At 43.9% G+C, this 19,815-nt stretch overlaps 1 protein-coding gene across 3 annotated transcripts; it reads left to right on the top strand.

The window, feature by feature from the left end:
• Positions 1 to 1,140: 1,140 nt before the first annotated feature.
• On the top strand, positions 1,141 to 14,392 carry LOC137662390 (annexin A8-like protein 1). Of its 3 annotated transcripts, XM_068398765.1 has the most exons (12): positions 1,141 to 1,176; positions 5,358 to 5,448; positions 6,051 to 6,145; positions 6,718 to 6,831; positions 7,696 to 7,786; positions 8,413 to 8,492; positions 9,127 to 9,186; positions 9,718 to 9,811; positions 11,587 to 11,682; positions 11,930 to 11,988; positions 12,864 to 12,986; positions 14,336 to 14,392. In XM_068398765.1, the coding sequence occupies exons 1-12, from the start codon at positions 1,156 to 1,158 to the stop codon at positions 14,390 to 14,392; spliced, it is 981 nt and encodes a 326-aa protein (XP_068254866.1). In that variant the 5' UTR covers positions 1,141 to 1,155. The 3 variants fall into 3 exon arrangements, with proteins under 3 accessions (XP_068254866.1, XP_068254865.1, XP_068254864.1); XM_068398764.1 differs by lacking the exons at positions 5,358 to 5,448; positions 6,051 to 6,145 and having other exon boundaries at positions 1,156 to 1,176; XM_068398763.1 differs by lacking the exons at positions 7,696 to 7,786; positions 8,413 to 8,492 and having other exon boundaries at positions 1,156 to 1,176.
• Positions 14,393 to 19,815: the final 5,423 nt, after the last annotated feature.

Here is a 19,815-nt window from a genome sequence, read left to right as displayed (position 1 = left end):
TCATATAGCAAGGGTTAAGATATAGCTGGTGGGAACATTTCCATCAGGGCAGCTTTCCATTTAAAATAAGTAAATAAAATGCTGCCATGAGTGCGTTCTGACAAAAGTCTAGACAGGAAAGTATTGCTACAACCATAAGATATTTCAGTTGATTTCACAGAAACATTTCTCCAGCATTAAGAGCTGTTCAGCTCTTTTAAAAACAAACACAAAAAGGAAAAAAAAAAAGAAACCCGCATTTCACACTCCATTCCTAAGCCTTAACATGTCATAGCAGCTAGTGCAAGCCCTATGATAACTTTGCTGGGGTTGGCATTACTTAAATGTGCTGGTCCTATGTTAGCCTAGAGATGCTTCTTGACTCATGCCATGCAAGTCCAGATATGGGATGGGGAGGACCTCCCAAGTCTCTGTGAAGTCTGCTGCTTTATTGAGCTTTACTGTAAGATGTAGGACATGTATGGTGTGGCTGTGTGTGATTCTGTGTTTTGGGTTTTTTTAAATAAGCTTTTTTGAAGGAAGGGAGGTAGAGGAGGGTTGTTAATTTTCTAGAATCCTGTTTTGCTGTGTTCCAGATTGGCAGAGATAGAAAAAGTCATTAATGATGAGTGAGTGGCTTATTCTGTTGTACCAGAACTCACCGAGTCTCAGTGGAGTTTTTTGTTGAGAAATTACCTGGTCGTAATTTGCATGTTGTGTCCGTGCCAGAGGCCAAAATGTTAGCAGGGAAGGGTGTGTCTGGGGAGAAGCAGTGGAAAAATTACAATGAGCTTTAGTCAACCAGGTTGAATGCAGGGCTCCTCACAAGTGAAGCCTTGTTTATTAAGCAACTTGATCTCTCCTGTGAGATCATATGTGAAAAAACAGGTTGAGTCATGTCTGAGGGTGTTGCCCCGTGGAATTTGTAGATAAGGATGGTTTATACCTGTGTGTTGCCAGCACAGAGAGGCCAGTTACATTCTGCAACTTCCAGAGGGAATAAGCCTCCTGAGGAGTACAGTTATTCCAATTTTCTTGTGGTAAGTTTATTGAAAAGGACTTTTCTTTCTTTCTCTTCTCCCTCCATTCACTTCAAATCTCAGTTTCCCTAACTGTGGTGTGTGATATGTGTGGTTTTCTTCACCAACAGACCCGGGTATCACTACTGAGACTGCAATGGCATGGTGGAAGGCCTGGGTAAGTAGAGGAAATACTGAAGTAAGACACCTTGACTTGTAAATTGTGTCAGGCACTGTGAAGGAATGAAATGTTTCCTGTTAAAAATCAACCAGACCTATTTACTGATTTTTCTGACTAGCTTTCAGCTCTTCCAAAACCTTGATTAAGGAAGGTGTTAACATGATTGCTGGCTTTAAGAAGAGCAGCAGACTCTCCCTGGTCCTTCAGTTGAGAGTGGTGCAGGGAGTGTTTGTGTGCCTTTGTATGTGGGGACACAGTACTGGGGAGCAGCAAAGTAACACAGCTGTGGTCTGCATTAGGTCTGAAAGCTGCAGGCTCTTCATCTGCTCCCGTCTCTTGTGGCAGTGAGTTCAGGGCACTGGCCTGTCCCCTTTCTGGTCCCCAGTTGCACTGGCAGGCTGTGGTCACAGAGGGAGATGTGGTCAAGCAGCAATGTCTTTTTCCTTGGTGGGTTTTTAATATTACAACGACAATGTGGACTTGGACACCCTGTCTGTCTGCTAGGAGCCAGAAATGCTGTGTATGTTCTCTTTTAAACTCTTTGTGGCTTTGGGAGGAATGTGGCAGGATGAGGGGATGCTCGTGGGGCGTGCTGAGGCAGCCTCCAGGGTACAGCTCAGGCCAGGCAGCAGGCAGCTCTGGTGACGTGCATAGCTCTGTTGCCATCGATGGCAGCTCTCCCATTAGCCCATGTTGAAGGCCAGGTTTACCCCCAGACTTTATGTCCAGGTACCTATAAGCCAAGGTCTAGAAGAGACGTGCTGGAGACATGCGATGGAGAAATAGTGGTAGAGAAGTCTTCCTTCTCAGCCCAGTCCCCTGCCCAGCACCACGGCCAGTAGTGCACAGGCTTTCTCTTGGCTGCTTTTGTGTTGTCTTTGGAAAAATTTGTGTCCCCCCTCTGCCTTGTTGTGAAGAAGGCTTCATGTTTCAGCAGCCTGTGCAAGGGGTGAGCTGAGCAGGGGACCTAAAAGGGGCCTCTGCTGCCACATGCCAGCAAAGGTGCACAGGAAGTGCAGGAAAGCTGTCTTGCAGTGTATTATGTTACCTCAGGTGCAACACATCATCAAGGAGTGAGAAATCACTTTGCATGGACATGACCATTTTTCAGGTTCTCAGTTACAATTTTGCAACCAATGGGTGGGAACTGGAGAAACAAAACAAAATCAAAACACCTTGAGGGTTGGGGAATACGAAGCTAATTCCTACTTTGCTTCATGTAGACTTCAGATAGTCAACTTCCCTGATCTTAAAGCATATAAAGATTTTTTTTTCCCCAGAAAGATTAAAATTGTAATCTTCCTTTCTGCTGATCTTCCTCTGCTACCCTATTTCCTTTTGGAAGCGTAGTACAGTAAAATGGACTTTTTTTCGAAGCTTGTAGTAGCTCAGACTTTAATTTTTCCCTTTCTGTTCCACCCTACCCCTCAAGCTGGAAATCTTTTGAAAACTTAGAGTGAGAAAAGGAGAATGAGGAAAGCCCTTGAAATCTCCAGCGATCTCTTACCTGATGGTGGTGTAGGGGGTGGAGGCATGAAGAGGAGAGGGCAGAGGAAGGATGGTAGAAAATAGTTTTGGTTTTCCAAACCCTTCATAAAGAATAGAGTTCAAAAGAAAATACAATGAAAAAATGTAAAACTTCTTCAGAAACATTCCACTGAAAAAAAACCAGTAACCCCACCGGTTCTGAAATTTCAGCTTTTCAATAAACTACTGGTTAGACTTGAAAATATTTTGGTAGGAAAACTTTTAATTCCTTTCCTCTTCATTTATAGGTAAAAGTTTTCAGAGTATCAGCTGTAAGGTACACTGATTCCATTGCTTTCATGCCAATTATTCATCTTCACATGAGTGTTACACAGATGCCTTGAGTAGTTTCAGTTAGGTAATTGCAGGATCAGTTCATCTGAGAAACAAGAGCAAACTGAACAGGGTTACTCTGGAAACCTGTTGTGATTGTACCTGTGCTGGAACAATTAAATACACAGAGAATGAGGTGTATGAGTGAGTCATGAGTGTGCTACTTGAGCTGGGATGGGCTGTAAATGTTTATTGGGATTAGTACCAAAAAAAAAGACTATTGTTTAAGTTGTTTCTGCTTCCTCCAAATGAAAGCTCAGCTTTGCACTCCCTCTTTCTCTGAGTCACCAGGCACAGGTCCAGAGTGTTTCTTTCACATGAGCCCTTGTATGCAGCTAGAGAGGATTGTCTATCTTTTTCAGAGCAAAATCAGATGGTTGAGCATAACCTGCTTTCCAGGGCAGTTGTGATGGTGCCTGCTGACTTCACAGGGGAGCAGAAAAGGAGTGCTTGCAACGGCCCTACCATCTCAGCAGAGCCTCCTGTTCCAGACTGATGACAAACCTTTTGGGGGTGTTAATGTTTTAGTCTGTCATTGCTCTTTCTGCAGTGACAGCTTCACCATAGCCTTAAACTTGCTGCTCTGTAGTCATTGGGACTCAAAAGCTGCATCTAGTGCAAAGTTTCCTGTTGACACTGTCTGCTCTGCAGCTGCCCTCTCTGCTGGGAGCAGGGTGTGGTAGCACAACAGTCTGTCGCTGTGCTGGCTGTAAAGCAAACTACTGCAAACTGAAGACCTCTTCCATATCTCCCTGACTGATGAACATACTGCCTCTATTGATACTTGTCATTGCCTCTTGCTTGCTTGTCACTGGTCCCAGAGTTCAGCTGGCAAAGGGGCCAGCATGCAAACATGTGCCAGCTATATCTACTGGTAAAGCACTCAACAAGGACACCTGAGCTGGTTTGCCCAGAGACAGCCAGAGCATCTGTGCAGCACAGTGTGGGTATGCTTCAGGTGTGGTGCTAGGCTAGACCTGGCATTTTGACAGGCACTCCTGAGCACACAGCCATTAATCTTCCAGCCCCACATTAAAAACCAGGCATGCAGGTCCTGAAGAGAATTTCCACAAGCTTTTCTACCTGGCAAGGATTGCTTGAAAGCTTTTTCTTTGGGGAAGACTTCGATGAGGCTCTAGGAGAAGAGGGGTAGAGCCCTCTTTAGCACAGGAGATAAGAGCAGAAGGGATTTGCAGCATAGCAGGAGGCTGCTGGATGGAATTTGGTGGTCTGTGTTGTACAAGTCAGATGGGACAACCCTAGTGATTCCTTCTGGTCTGTAAGCTCTGACTTGAAGGTGTTTTTTATGACTCTGAGGCCACCCCCATGGAAAAATCCATACTGATATCATTAGTTCAGTATTAACCATATCCCTGCAAGTAAATTTATGAGAATATAGTAGTTTCCTGGGGCAACTTAAATCTCTCTGCTGCTAAGGAAGAGAAAATTCTGTCCATTATTGGAATGAAGTGGTGATGACTCTCTGACTAACCACTCGTGTACTCCCCTGTTGATAGGACCTTATTGTTAGAGATGTGTCAATATATTCAAGCCAGTCCCTTGACTAACAGCTTTTGATAAATTGAAGCTCTTAAACCTGGGTCCTGGTTGATGGCCCCACTACCTTGTGGTGACTGGAATAAGTCTCAGCATGTCTTCCTGCCCTGGGACTCTGGCACTGGCAGTGCCTTAGGGGTCTGACTGGAGGATTCCTGTGTAGTTGGCCCTTGGTTCAGGGGAGAACATCAAACCTGCCCTTCTCCAGGTGGATTTGTTCCTTCAAAGTAGTCTCTTGGCCCAAATGCTTCCGGTGGAGATACTTCCTTCTTGAAATCAGCTATGTACAAGTGAAGCAGCAGCAGAATAAAGCTGCTACCTAGAAAAATGGTCTGTGAGAGCATGATTATTCCATGAAATCAAAAACCTATGGGTAAAAACTACCCTGTACCAAACCACCAGGAAATTCAGTTCCTAATAGCAGTGTAATACGATAGCACGCGTTATGAAGTATTGTATTTAACGGGTGAATAAGAAAGTTTAGCCTACTCAGGTTTTTCTGCCAGACTGCCTGCACCTAATGACTGTTGCAGCAGTGTCAGTCATGCTTTGCACTTCATGTTTCTGCCAGGAGCCAAAGGCAGGTGGAGGCAGGAAACTTCTCTTCAAAGCTCTGCTGAGACACTTTGAACCAACCCCTCCACTCTTGTGCCTTCCCCATGTGTAGGCAATGAATAATATTAATTTACTTTCCAAAATACTTTTTCTTCAGCTGATGAAAAGCAGTGGTGAAAAGTCCTGTATTTTTCTTCTCCTTTCAGAGTGAAGCAGAGGGGAGGTCTGTGACAGGTGCTTTAAACTTTGACCCCACACCTGATGCTCAGACTCTGTACAAGGCCATGAAAGGGTTTGGTGAGTTGACTCCAACCACGTGTGTAAATTCTATGTTCTGCTTCTAATTGCCCAGTTGAAAGCCATTCCTTAAGAAAATTGCAGCCAGAGATACCATTTTTTAATGTGGAAAATGAAAAATCAAAGTTTCCTTGATACATACTTAAACTTCTACATTATGAAGGTAGTGAACTAGGGAAGGTTGTCTGAATACTTGAATTGGGATTTTGGACTACTACAACTACCTGAAAGGAGGTTGTAGTGAGGAGGGTGTTAGTCTCTTCTCCCAGGTAACAAGTGATAGGACAAGAGGAAACAGCCTCAAGTTGCACCAGGGGAGGTTTAGATTGGGTATCAGGAAAAACTTCTTCACTGAAAGGGTTTTGAAGCATTGGAACAGGCTGCCCAGGGAAGTGATGGAGTCACCATCCCTGAAGGTATTTAAAAGACGAGTAGATGTGGTGCTTAGGGACATGGTTTAGTGGTGGACTTGGTAGTGTTAGGTTAACGGTTGGAGTCGATGATCTTAAAGGTTGTTTCCAAACAAAATGATTCTATGATTCTATGACTAGTCTCAACTTATTCTGTGTACTGTATTTATGGCTTATTGTTGATCTCCACAGGGACTGATGAACAAGCTATAATTGATGTCCTAACCAAGAGGAGCAATATGCAGCGTCAACAGATTGCCAAATCCTTCAAAGGACAGTTTGGAAAGGTTCTTCCAAAACAAAGCCATATTCAGTCACTGTTTCAGTGTATGCAGGATGTAGTAAATGGGTGTACAATTAATCCTGGGAGTATGATGTAAACAATATGCAGGTCTTCTGCAAATAAGTAGATGAATATTTATTTATAAGGCCTGAGGTGAATGTATGAAATTAATTTTTGGTCGGAAAAAACAGTTTTCCCCCAAAGATTGTATTTTTTTTTGTAAAATGCATTTTGACCAGATTTTTTTTTTTTTTAAGTCTATTGTAACTTAAAGCGTAACTTCTTATTGCTTTCAAAGCTATAACAAAAACAGGTACCTTTCTAAGTTGCATTATGAGTAAAATTTTGGTTTGGTTTGGGGCCCTTTTAAATGCCAAAGAAAGGTCAATTTAAAGACTTATTTAATTACATTTCTTTGGAAATTATGAAAATGAAAACAAACTGCCGTTATAGACAACTGTGTTTTTCTGTGGCTATCTTTCTGTCTTTCATAAAGACATGGAGATGGAAACAGCACTAGGCAGTAAAGAGATCCTCTGAGGCTTTTTATGTAACTGTGTGGTGCATGTTTAACAGGATCTGATTGAAAGCCTGAAGTCTGAACTCAGTGGCAACTTTGAGAGGCTCATTGTAGCTCTCATGTACTCCCCATTCAAGTATGATGCCAAGGAGCTCCATGATGCCATGAAGGTAAGCGAACTGCGTGCTGGTATTTAAGCAGTAGCATGGATCCAGTGTTAATTTCCTGTAACTGTGCATATTAATGCAAGTGATAGTAACTGGACTGTTACATGTTTAAGTTTATTATTAGCAGTAGCCTTTGAGAAATAGTGCTATTAATTGTGCTATTAATGCATATCACGGGGGGAAATGCTGCTTTAATATTTAGGGGTGTATGAGAATTTCTGTACATACATGTCTCATGGAGCCTAGGGAAGGCAACAGCAAAACTAAACTCAGCTTTGGCAAGGAATGAACATCCACAGATGATGGTTTTCAGTTAAACATCTCTTCGCTGCTTTCTGCAGTGCCTCTTGTGAAAAGACCTTAATGACCTTGGCACAAAGCTACTACCCTCATGCCCCACCTGAGACTTGAAAACTTTAAGAAATCAAGGAGTGGTGGTGCAAGGGCCAGGCTGGGGTTGGCTAGGATCCTGTCTATTGATACAGTATCTTTTCGAGTTTCAGATGCAGAGAGGTCTATTAAAATAGTACAAAGGTGAACTGACTAGGCAAATATTGGTCGCCCCACAACCCTCTAACACTGTCTGTCATCAAAGATCCAGATCCAGAAATGCATTGCAGAAGTTTAGGGTTATATAAAATATCATCCTTTATGAGTTAGGCACCTCAGTAAAAGAAACCATGTTCAAACCAAATGTGCTTTGTGTTTCCAGCTTTCATCCTGACAGTTTCTCACAGCTCAGCATACAGCCTAACACTTTGCTGCCATCCGACTCCTCACTTGACAGTACTTATCTAGCAATAAATTACACTCCATGACTAGATGCCTTTCTCCACCTTTATTACTCCACTATGTTTTCTATTAAAGGGTGTGGGAACAAGTGAAGGTGTTATCATAGAGATCCTGGCATCACGGACAAAAGCGCAGATCAAAGAGATAATCAAGGCATATAAAGAAGGTAAAGTGCCTGGGGCTCTGATTTGTGTGGTCAGAGAAATGTGTGGCTGCATGATTGCACAGCAGGAATGGTGTTACCAACTAGCACTGTCAGCAGGAAGTTGGGATTTTTAAAAGCAAGAGGGTGCAACCTAACTCTGCTTTCAGCCTAGCAAACAGTGTGGCTGTGCTGAGAGAATTTGAAAATCTTTCTAACTCTTCATCCAGACAGAGGAAAAGGTCAGCAAATCACAAATTTGGTTCAGCTTGGCCACACAGGCTATTGTCAGAATACACAAAAAACTATAGCTATGGACTTGGCTTTTTCTCCCCATTAAATACACTCTAGATGAGAATTTATCAAATATGTATTTGTAAATATTTGATATCTCTTTGGTCCCTTAAACTATATCTATCTCTAACATTAGTTCTGTGTTTATGCCTTGGACATAAATGGAGCTAGTGACTCAGATGCAAATGCCTGTCTGGGTATTGCTGAGGGTGTGAGTTGATCTCAGACCTGGGTTTTTCCCTAGCGACTTTCTTGACTAGTGTCAGGCTATTGTGTGTCCTTGAGTGACTGGTAATATCCTGACTATATCACCCAAATAACAAATCCTTCCTTTGTCCTCTCTTTCCCTTGGGTAGAATATGGTTCTGATCTGGAAGAAGACATAAAATCGGAAACAAGTGGCTACTTTGAACAGATTCTGGTTTGCCTTCTTCAGGTAATGCTAGAGAAGAGAACAGAAATGAGGGTATAAAGATCTTCACATTTTTCTCTCCCTCGTTGGAGAAGACATGAAATAGAAGAGGCAATGCAGCCCTGATCACCAAATAAACTGCAGAGACAAACATGTCACTTGGACTGGATCTGTGTTTCAGCTTCAATGTGACTGAAGCAGGGAAACCCGCTCCCTTAGCAGCAGTAAGAGAGCTGGGAACTTTCAGTCAGGTCTGCTGCAGGGAGACACCTCTCTTTTACATATGCATAAAACTATTGCACTCTATGACCGTCTTAGAAAACAATGCCCCTCAACTATGATTCACCACTCTTCCAGGGTCTGTTCCCTCAATGCTGAGTGCATTCGGATGCATTTATCCTATCACATTTTCTGAATTTTCCTATCGAGCAGCAGAATAACTTAGCAATTTTTTGGCTCCACTTCATGTGGACAATTTCAGTGCCTTTTGGTGAAGAAGTTAGCACTTGTGTTGTCTGAAACATTACTGCCTGAGTACTCTGCAGAAATAGATAGCTGAGAAAGATAATTGATCTTTGCCCAGAATGTATGCTGCAGTCCTTTTATGTGGAAGAATTTTCATGAGGTAAAATAGTTACCTTTCTTTTTCTTCTCATAGGGCGAGAGGGACAATGCCACTCTCTATGTGGATACAGCACTGGCTCTCCAGGATGCAGAGGTACTCTCAAATGCCTGTGATCAGTGATATGCCTGCATCCCACCTGTCTTGAACTTCAGAGTGCTTCAGTGGGCAACAGAGTCCTGGTCCACAGAGCAACAATAGTTTGGGGAGGAGTGGTCTTCAAGCAGAAGCAACTTGTGGTTCTTCAGTTTTGCCTGCATTGCTGAGCCTTGCTGATCCAAAGACGAGTGATGAGAGCTGGGCTTGGGCTCAGCTGCTTTTGATATGTGAAAGTATATGGTATGGTGGAGTGGGACAGTAAAGAATATGGAAGAAACCTCAAGAGCATTGTTGGCTACTCCAGCTGCTGCAGGAAGGATGGAAGGGGTGGAGATAGTGGCTGCTCCAGTTTGACCGGAAGACACAGTCAGGGGTTTTCATAATCAGCCATTCTAGGAGAGTATAGTTCACACAGTGTTTTAGGTTACTTCAAACCCCTTTACCCTAGCAGTGCCTTAAGCCAAACTCTGTTCCTTTACCAGCCACACACACAGAACATCTCGCTAACGATTGTGTGTTAAATTACAGACTCTCTATGCTGCTGGGGAGAAGATACGGGGCACCGATGAGATACAGTTCATCACCATCTTGTGCACTAGGAGTGCCACACACTTGCTGAAAGGTAGGGAGCAGAGCCCACACTCCCAAGCCTCTGAAATGAGAAATCACTCTAGCCAAAAAGAAGAGGCAGGGCTATAGATGGGAGAGATGGGTGGTCAGAAATAAGTACCTGAGTCTGTGTCCTAATCCTTGGTCACTCAGTGACCAAAAGCTGCCAGCAGCTTTCGTGAAAATTTATGAAGATTTAGTGCTGCTGAAAATCAAGTGGCTTATGTAGGGTTCCTTATACGGTGGTGATGGCTGGATGGTATAGCTGGTTTTATAAACCCAAGGAGAGAGAGAGTGTCCCTTTCTGACCAGGTGCGAGCACGCAGTGGACAGACACGTGACTTCTTGGATGTGGGTTCCTCTGGGAAAAACATCACAAAAAAAGTAGCTGGTTATTTAGTGCTGGAGAATCATGGGGTGCACCCTACATTTATGCCCCAGGTTCTTCTGAGAGCATTAGAGGCTGCTGGGAGGGAAGACACTAACCCAGCTCTGACTGAGGGAGCCCCCAGCTCCCCACTGCCCTGTGCAGCAGAGACCTGACTGTCTTATCTCAAGACTTTTGAGGCAGTCCAAGGCTTTGACTAACAGATTTTGTTATGTCAGCTGAATCTAAGCATATCAAATACTGTGTAAATCAGCTGGACCTAAACTGATAAATTTAGCTGGTGATAAATTAGGTATACTTGAGCTTTTTCAAGCTGTCTTCTGAGGCTGTTTTCTAGGCCCTTGAGGCCAGCTCCACCTTGCGTTTCAAATTTAATCTCCCAGAATCACTTTGAAAACAATAACAAAAAATTCGTCTCTAGTCTTTGGCTGTGCCTGCCTTTAAGAACTGAATTTCAACTAGTTGTTGTCAGGGTGCAACCAATCTTTGGGACCTACTGTATCACCAAGCAAGTAATTTCCTCTCTACTACTGCAGCCTGTAACTATCTTTAAAACTTGAGTGTAACTGTTGCAGCTATCTTTTTTTTTTTTTTTTTTTAATATGGAGAGTAGGCCTGAGTTGAGAAGGTTGTATCCATCTGTCTATTCTGTGGTATTGTCTTTCCCCAAAGTATCTTCATGATAATGTTTAGGTACCTGATCTTCAATGCTGAGCAAACGCCATTAAGATGTCCGTTGCATTACATAGCAGTTTTCCTTCTTTGTTAGTCTGAAAGCTAGGAATCAAAACGGAGATCTGAATTCTGAACCTTGGAGTATAAAGTGAACAACTCTGTTGCTGAGCTTTTGTTAATGTGGGAGTTCAAATATCTTGGAACCTGCATCTGTGTTTTGCTCATCTTTTCTGAGTCGTTGGGCTTTTTTTATCAAATTGTGGTTGAAATAAGTTTTCCCAAACTGTTGTCATAATTCAAAAGTCCAAGGGCCATGAGTGGCATAGTCCTAGTTTTAATTTGATTTTATTTTGCCTCCTGAAACTAGTGACATCAACAAACACAAGACCAAATGATAGAGTTGTGCCTAACCTTCTGTTGTCTGCTTCATTTCTGTGGTTAAAGATAGCAATGAAGGGTCAGATTTCCAAATGAATATGATGTGACTTTAACTTGCATTTTCAAGTGAAGGCAGGGAATTAAGACCTGTGGGTTGGGTTTTTGTGAATGTTGCCATCCATTTTTGTAGCTGACTTCTGGGCTTGACTGAAGCCTCATGACATTGGTGCAAATGTTGCCATTGCTTTAGCAGTATGTGTGTTTTCATATTGCCACACAAGCAATACCTATAAATATTGGGCACAAAATGCCTGCTTGGTAAAAAATTGAATTTCTTTCTGTTTCAGTGTTTGAAGAATACCAGAAACTAGCTGGTAAGAGCATAGAAGACTCTATTAAGAGTGAAACTCATGGTTCACTTGAGGATGCCATGCTGGCTATTGGTAAGAGTGGCTATGTTTCCCTTTCTTTTGTCTGAGTCTGCTGCCTTTTCTTCTGCAGCAGTTGACTGTTACGGGATGGATCTACTTTATAGAGGTACCTGGTAGGATGTAAAGGGTACTTCTTAGGTAAGATAAACTCAGATCCCAGGGGCACACTGAATTGATGGAAAGCATGTTGAATATCTGTTACCTGCTGCCCTGGACTGGAATTACCATTGATTCTTACCAAGCCTTTTTGTATGCCTAGTGAAATGTACAAGGAATGTCCATTGCTACTTTGCAGAGAGGCTGTACCATGCTTTAAAGGTAAGACTCTTCATTGTAACATACTTGTTTTCATACTGGACTTAACTTGTAACCTGGCTTCCACCAATTCAAATTAGAAGAGCCAATGTTTTGGTGAAATCCAGTAAGTTTTGTGCTATTGTTGCAAGTAATAGCAGAATCCCTTCAAACATCTTAGAAAAGTACCCTTTAAGCTTGAGATGCCAAGGGAGTTTGGCTTTTCTGACTTAGGAGTCTGCAAGGAGCCTAGTCCCACCTTCTGGAATATGGACAAAACTTCTGGAAGAGGCATTTCTAGAAGGTTGATCATGGTGGAGTTTTGCCTGTAATGTTAACTTAATGGATAAGACCACAATATTTTCTTTTTAGGAAGCTTCTTTTTAGGAATTCTCTCAATGGCAGTATAAAATGAAAGAGTTCCAAATGGGGACACATGAGGCATCTGCAGATTGTGCCCCTGTAACTCTTAACTGATATGAGAAAGATGTCAGCTCTCCCAACTTTGTGGAAAGCTGAAATGACTGATTATTTTTGTTATCAACATGACCTTAATTTTCCTGTGAGTGATTAAACAGCATTGGTTGAAGCCAACAGTTGCATAGGCGATGCTGCAGAAGGACAATATGTATTCAGTGCCAACTTCCAACTCTGTGGCATGTTTGCTTTTGCATTTGACATGTGCAAAGACTTATAGCGTACTTCCTTGGTGGGCTTGTGGTATTGATAGTGGCCCCTGGGCTGGGGGTGGGGGTTGGCCCTCCAGAAAGAGGAGCAGATGTGCTGCAGAACATGTGTCAAGTGATGTTTGAAAGCTGACTCGTGTCCTGGGCCAGTTTGCAACAGCTTATCCCTTGAACACTCACTAACATCACAGGCTGATATATCTGTTATTCCAGGGGGCTGGCACCCATGATGGGACTCTTATAAGGGTGATTGTTTCTCGAAGTGAAGTTGACTTAAATCTTATAAAGGCTGAGTTCAAGCGTATTGCAGGAAAGTCTCTCTCCAGTATGATTCTGGTAAGCAACATCTTGATATGATGGTTCTTAGCCATCACACACATTCCTAACCTGTCCAGCACTGTGGGATGCTTCTGTGGTTGTTTTCAGTAAAAATGTCATTTCTGCTAAGATCATAGCTCTCCTTCTTTAGGCCTATTAACAGTCAGCTTCTTGAGAGACATATATGTCTGAAAGGTGAGTCAGATTTTGTGCTCTGTAAGTGACTTGGGCAAAGCCAAACCCAAGGAGAGACTGCTCCAGGTTTTTCATGGACCAGACTCTGTATTGTATGCTTCATGATCTCCTGGATGAATCTGGATTCATTTAATCCTCACTGTTAACACCTTTCCCACACTGCTGTGCTATTTTCTCCTCTCTGCTGTCTTTAACTACCTCAAGGCAGTGCCATATAAGTCAAAACAGTGCTGGGTTTTTTTTTTATTTCTTTTCTTTTTGTTGTTGGTTGTTTGATTTGTTTTTTTTTTTTTTTTTTTTAACTGACTTATCCTACATGAAGGCCTGGTCTGTATTGTGGTGATATAGGTTTAGAAACTGAACCTTGTCGAAGCTTATTGTAGCTTTTGAGGTTTGAGTCTCAGCTCTGAGTGAATGACCTTCCCCTATTAGGGCTGAAATGCTGGGGTTTACCATTTGTCTTAAGGACTCTTGGGACATTCCTCTTCCCAAGTGCAAATGGCACAGAAGCCCTATCCTTAGCAGTCCCCATGGGAAGTCTGGTTCTGTAATGAAAGCCCTTTCTTCTAATTGACACTGTCAGTGTCTGTCATGGTGATTAATGATCAGTCTTCAAGGGCCTGTACAGAATATTCATTCCTTCTGAGAAGTGGAACTGGCTTTACGGTTATTGTCACAAAACATTCAAAGGGAGCAAATTTTTTTATTTAGTGATATTCTCTGTAGTGCTTCTCTAGACCAAAATGACCATCTCTGTGGCTTTTTAAAGAGTGTTGTGTGTCAGGGCTAACTATACTGCCCTTTCCCTTCTTGAGATGCTACAAAAATACCCAGGGACATAAAAATCTGAACACAACAGGCTTGGTTGCTCTTGTTTGTGCTGACTTTGTACTGCTCTGTGGGATGGAGCCCTGATCAATTGCTCACCTGGATTCCAAAGAAAAAAATTAGACTTGATAAATGTTATTTCAGGTGGCAGCTACAAGCCTCATTTCTCCATTCACTTTTGATGGTGTGTCAGCTGGCAGTAACTCTGCTGGTCTGGCTTGCTCTTTCCAAAGTCCTTTTCCTGTGTGGGCATATTCTATGGACTGACAAAGTCAGCACTAAGAGCATGCAGAGGAACTTCCACACTCACCCTTTTTTTTAAAAAAAGTTTTTTCTCCTGTCAGGATGATACCAGTGGCGATTACAAGACAGCCTTGCTGAATCTCTGTGGCAGTGACTGACAAAATCTAGGAGGAAGATGTTGAAATGGATACAGAGAGAAAATTAACAGTGAACAAGGGTCTGAGAATGTACATGTAGAAAACCTTTCCATTGATCCAAGTGAGGAGAAAAAGAAGATCAATTTTATGGTCAAGATCTCCATATCTCTCTGAAGGATGTGGATGCTCATTACACTTTAAAAGCTGTTCACTTCCCTAACAGTTTTTCAAACACAAGTGGAAATGTTTCTTTTTTGTTTCCATTTTGTTCTGTGCAATTTCCCTTCTCTTTCAACACATTGTGAAGGGTGGCACTTGGACATGAAATTAAAGGCTTTTTTAAACCCTCTGTAGGTGTTTCACAAGTCTGAACAACTCTGCAAAGAGCTTGGGGTGTCCTGAAGCCTTGCTAACTTCACTAGGACAAGCTGGTACAGCACTGAACACTTGGCGCTAGCAGGGTGGATCTGGAAGGAGTCCCAGATATTAATGGGGCTTTCGGATGTGGGTCAGAGTGGAGAATTCGGTCCTAAGGGGCCTGGTTTAGCAGCCTTATCTGCATGAATTAAGTGGGGGTGTCCCCCAGGAACAGGGCATGGCAGAGCCAAATGGGCTGTAAGCATGTGAAAGTTGAAAGTTGTGTGCCTGATTTCCCTCTTGCTTATGTGAGTATCTGCAGGGGTGGGGGAGACCTGCAAGTTCAGGGTGTGACATCAGTGTCAGACTGTGGAGAAATCAAAAGTGGGTCAGATGATTTGTTTTTGGTGAATATAGGATATCCTGCTGTTGGGAGCAGACCTGTTTCTGCTCCTAGTTTCACAGTAACTTCACAGAGGTCAATGGACTCCCTTTGAAGTTCCCCCCCACCTCTGTGACTGCACCTACCACTTGCTGAGTGAGGCCGCAAATTTGGACAGTGATACAGAGAGAATAGGATGAAACGCTGTCACGGTTTAAAGCTGGGCCAGCTATTAACCAGGTGGCAGATGCTCTCTGTTAACCCTCTCCCCCCCCCCAAGGGAAAGGGAAAAGGGAGAGAGACTTATGGGTTGGAAAGTTAAAACAGTTTTAATAAACTATAATAATGAAAAAGAGTATAATAACAATAATAATAGAAATAATCAAATATATACAAATATATACAAAGCCAAGACTGAGAGCTTGGAAATCCTCCTCAGGCAGAGTTGCTCCCCCCAGCACGGGCAGAGGAGAAAATGCAGTAGCTCCCCCCAGCACAGGCAGAGGGGAAAATGCAATAGCTCCCCCCAGCACAGGCAGAGGGCAAAATGCAATAGCTCTCCCTGCCATCACACCTGCAGGCTTTTAACTGGAAAATTGGCAAAGCTGGTACCAATCAGTGGGAGACAGGAGGGCCCCTCCCTCCTGGGCCCCACCTCCAGGAGGCAGTGGGTTAGTGATAAATAGGAAAGTGAGAATGACGTGTGCGGGATGGAATACCTCGTTGGTCAATCTTGGGTCACCTGCCCTGTCTGCTCCCCCCTGCAGCTGCGACCCCCCCTTTGGCTCTTCACTCGTAAGCAGTGAGGAATTTAGCAGTGACCTTGGTTTCTCTAAGACTAATTGGCCTGGTTTGGGCCAAACCAGGACATTCCACCCCTTATTCCATACCATTCACGTCATACTCAGATCACCACTACCTTTTCATTTTCAAATATATATACACATATCACTAGTTTATGATTCATCTCTATACAAAAAGTTCATTAAGTTCATTTGGTTCAGGATTGTGGGTTTCCATCTGGCTAGCAGTCTCTCAGCAGTCTCTCTGGCTAGCAGTCTCTCTTTCGTCATGGTTCGTGCCCACGGGTTGCAGGTTAAAGATGTCAGACTCGAGGAGGTTACTGGACGCCACTTGATGAAGCTAGCTCCGGTCTCATCACCATTGTCTTAACCTGAAAGACACTTATGCAGCAACAACATACAGTTCAGACTTAAGTAGTCTCACCCAGAATCAGATCACCTTCAGGGACACATCGGACTTCACCATCTTGCAACATCACCCACCAAGTACATCCAGGTCCCTGAGCAAAAGCAATCCCACGAATGGGTTTACCTTTGCCCGTTACAGGAAGAATCCAGACAGATTTTCCCAATAGATTCCTTTCATGCACCACCGGGACTTTATCTCCTTCTACTGTATGTAGAAGGTCTGACTGAGCAGGGCCAGCTCGATTGATAGATCCCCTGGTGTTAACTAACCAGGTAGCTTGTGCCAGATGTTTATCCCAGTTTTTAAAGGTTCCACCCCCCATTGCTTTCAGGGTAGTTTTTAACAGCCCATTATACCGTTCAATTTTCCCAGAGGCTGGTGCATGATAGGGGATGTGATATACCCATTCAATGCCATGCTCTTTGGCCCAGTTGTCTATGAGACTGTTTTTGAAATGAGTCCCATTGTCCGACTCAATTCTCTCTGGCGTGCCATGTCGCCACAAGATTTGCTTTTCGAGGCCCAGGATAGTGTTCCGGGCAGTGGCATGGGGCACAGCGTATGTTTCTAACCATCCGGTGGTCGTCTCCACCATGGTAAGCACATAACGTTTACCCTGGCGGGTTTGAGGGAGTGTGATATAGTCAATTTGCCAGGCCTCCCCATATTTATATTTCAACCACCGCCCCCCATACCACAAAGGTTTTAACCGTTTGGCTTGCTTAATTGCGGCGCATGTTTCACAATCATGGATAACCTGTGCAATAGAGTCCATGGTTAAGTCCACCCCTCGGTCACGAGCCCATCTGTATGTTGCATCTCTTCCTTGATGACCTGAAGTGTCATGAGCCCACCGAGCTAAAAACAGTTCACCTTTGTGTTCCCAGTCCAAATCTATTTGGAACACTTTAGCAGCTTGATCCGCTTGTTGGTTGTTTAGATGTTCCTCAGTTGCCCGACTTTTAGGTACGTGAGCATCTACATGACGTACCTTCACGACTAGTTTCTCTAGCCGAGCAGCAATATCTTGCCACAATTCAGCAGCCCAAATAGGTTTCCCTTTGCGCTGCCAGTTGCTTTGCTTCCACTGCTTTAACCACCCCCACAAGGCATTTGCTACCATCCATGAGTCAGTATAGAGATACAGTCTTGGCCACTTTTCTCATTCAGCAATGTCTAAAGCCAGCTGGATGGCTTTTACCTCTGCAAATTGACTTGATTCACCTTGTCCTTCTGTGGCTTCTGTGACTCGTCGTATGGGACTCCATACAGCAGCTTTCCACTTCTGATGCTTTCCTACAAGACGGCAGGATCCATCGGTGAACAGGGCATACTGCTTCTCATCCTCTGGTAGTTCATTATATGGTGGGGCTTCTTCAGCACGTGTCACCTCCTTTTCTGGTGGCATTCCGAAGTCTTTGCCTTCTGGCCAGTCCATGATCACTTCTAAGATTCCTGGGCGATTAGGGTTTCCTATTCGAGCCCTCTGTGTAATTAATGCAATCCCTTTACTCCACGTCGCATCAGTTGCATGATGGGTAGTGGGAACCTTACCCTTGAACATCCAGCCTAGTACTGGTAATCGAGGTGCCAGGAGAAGTTGTGCTTCAGTACCAATTACCTCTGAAGCAGCTCTAACTCCTTCATATGCTGCCAGTATCTCTTTTTCAGTTGGAGTGTAATTGGCCTCGGAACCCTTGTATCCTCGACTCCAAAATCCTAGGGGTCGACCTCGAGTCTCCCCTGGTACTTTCTGCCAGAGGCTCCAAGTAGGACCATTGTCCCCAGCTGAGGTGTAGAGCACATTTTTAACATCTTGTCCTGTACGGACCGGTCCAAGGGCTACTGCATGCACAATCTCTTGTTTAATCTGTTCAAAAGCCTGTCGTTGTTCAGGGCCCCACTGAAAATCATTCTTCTTTCTGGTCACCTGATAAAGAGGGCGTACAATCTGGCTGTAATCTGGAATATGCATTCTCCAGAAACCCACAACGCCTAAGAAGGCTTGTGTTTCCTTTTTGTTAGTTGGTGGGGACATAGCTGTTATTTTGTTGATCACCTCTATCGGGATCTGGCGACGCCCATCTTGCCATTTAATCCCTAAAAACTGGATCTCCCGGGCAGGTCCCTTGACCTTGCCCCTTTTTATGGCAAAACCAGCTTGCAGAAGAATTTGGATTATTTTCTCCCCTTTGTCAAAAACTTCTGCTGCTGTATCACCCCACACAATGATGTCATCAATGTATTGCAAATGTTCTGGAGCTCCACCCTTTTCTAGTGCAGTCTGGATCAGTCCATGGCAAATAGTAGGACTGTGTTTCCACCCCTGGGGCAGTCGATTCCAGGTGTACTGGATACCTCTCCAGGTAGAAGCAAACTGTGGCCTGCACTTTGGTGCCAAAGGAATAGAGAAAAATGCATTAGCAATGTCTATGGTGGCATACCACTTGGCTGCCTTTGACTCCAGTTCGTATTGAAGTTCTAGCATGTCTGGCACAGCAGCACTCAGCGGTGGCGTAACTTCATTTAGGCCACGATAGTCCACAGTTAATCTCCATTCTCCATCAGACTTTCGCACTGGCCATATAGGACTATTAAAGGGTGAGCGAGTCTTGCCAATCACTCCTTGATTTTCTAATTGTCTAATCAGTTTATGAATGGGGATCAGGGAGTCTCGATTGGTGCGATATTGTCGTCGGTGCACCGTGGCAGTAGCAATTGGCACCTGTTGTTCTTCAGCCTTCAGCAACCCCACAACAGAAGGATCCTCTGAGGGGCCAGGCAAGGTAAACAGCTGTTTAATGTCCTCAGTCTCTACAGCTGCTATACCAAAGGCCCATCTATACCCTTTTGGGTCCTTGAAATACCCTCTCTTGAGGTAGTCTATGCCAAGGATGCACGGAGCATCTGGGCCAGTCACAATGGGGTGCTTTTTCCATTCATTTTTAGTTAGGCTCACTTCGGCCTCCAATACAGATAACACTTGAGATCCTCCTGTTACTCCTGAAATGCTGATAGATTCTGCCCCTTTATGATCCGATGGCATGAGGGTGCACTGTGCACCAGTGTCTACCAGGGCTCGATACCTTTGTGGTTTTGATGTGCCAGGCCATCGAATCCACACAGTCCAATAAACTCGGTTGTCCCTCTCCTCCACCTGGCTGGAGGCAGGGCCCCCCTAATTAAGAAATGGATTCGTGCTGCTCACAGGGACTGGACCTTCATTTCTCCTATTCATACTTGGGAAAAAGGAATTTGAGGCCCATCTACCCTGGCTGCGGTCCTGCTCACTGGTAACTGGAGCAGCCATCCTACTAGAAAAATTCTCTCTGGTATTTCTTTCAGCTTGCAACTCACGTACTCGTGCCTGTAGGGTACTGGTAGGTTGTCCATGCCATCTGCTCATGTCCTCCCCATAACCACGCAGGGCAAACCACAGGATACCTCGTGATGTGTTCCGTTTCCTTTGAGCTGGTCCTGTAGGAGAACGTTT

Source organism: Nyctibius grandis, chromosome 4 (assembly GCF_013368605.1).
Source record: "Nyctibius grandis isolate bNycGra1 chromosome 4, bNycGra1.pri, whole genome shotgun sequence".
Classification (NCBI taxonomy): domain Eukaryota; kingdom Metazoa; phylum Chordata; class Aves; order Nyctibiiformes; family Nyctibiidae; genus Nyctibius; species Nyctibius grandis.
This window is presented reverse-complemented; position numbering and strand designations above follow the sequence as displayed.

Bases quoted from the DNA above. Each gene is read 5' to 3' on its own strand.
- LOC137662390 (XM_068398765.1), top strand. From the start codon at position 1,156: ATGGCATGGTGGAAGGCCTGG. The intron at 8,493-9,126 runs GTAATGCTAGAG...TTCTTCTCATAG, and splicing joins TTCTGGTTTGCCTTCTTCAG to GGCGAGAGGGACAATGCCAC. The intron at 9,187-9,717 runs GTACTCTCAAAT...GTTAAATTACAG, and splicing joins TGGCTCTCCAGGATGCAGAG to ACTCTCTATGCTGCTGGGGA.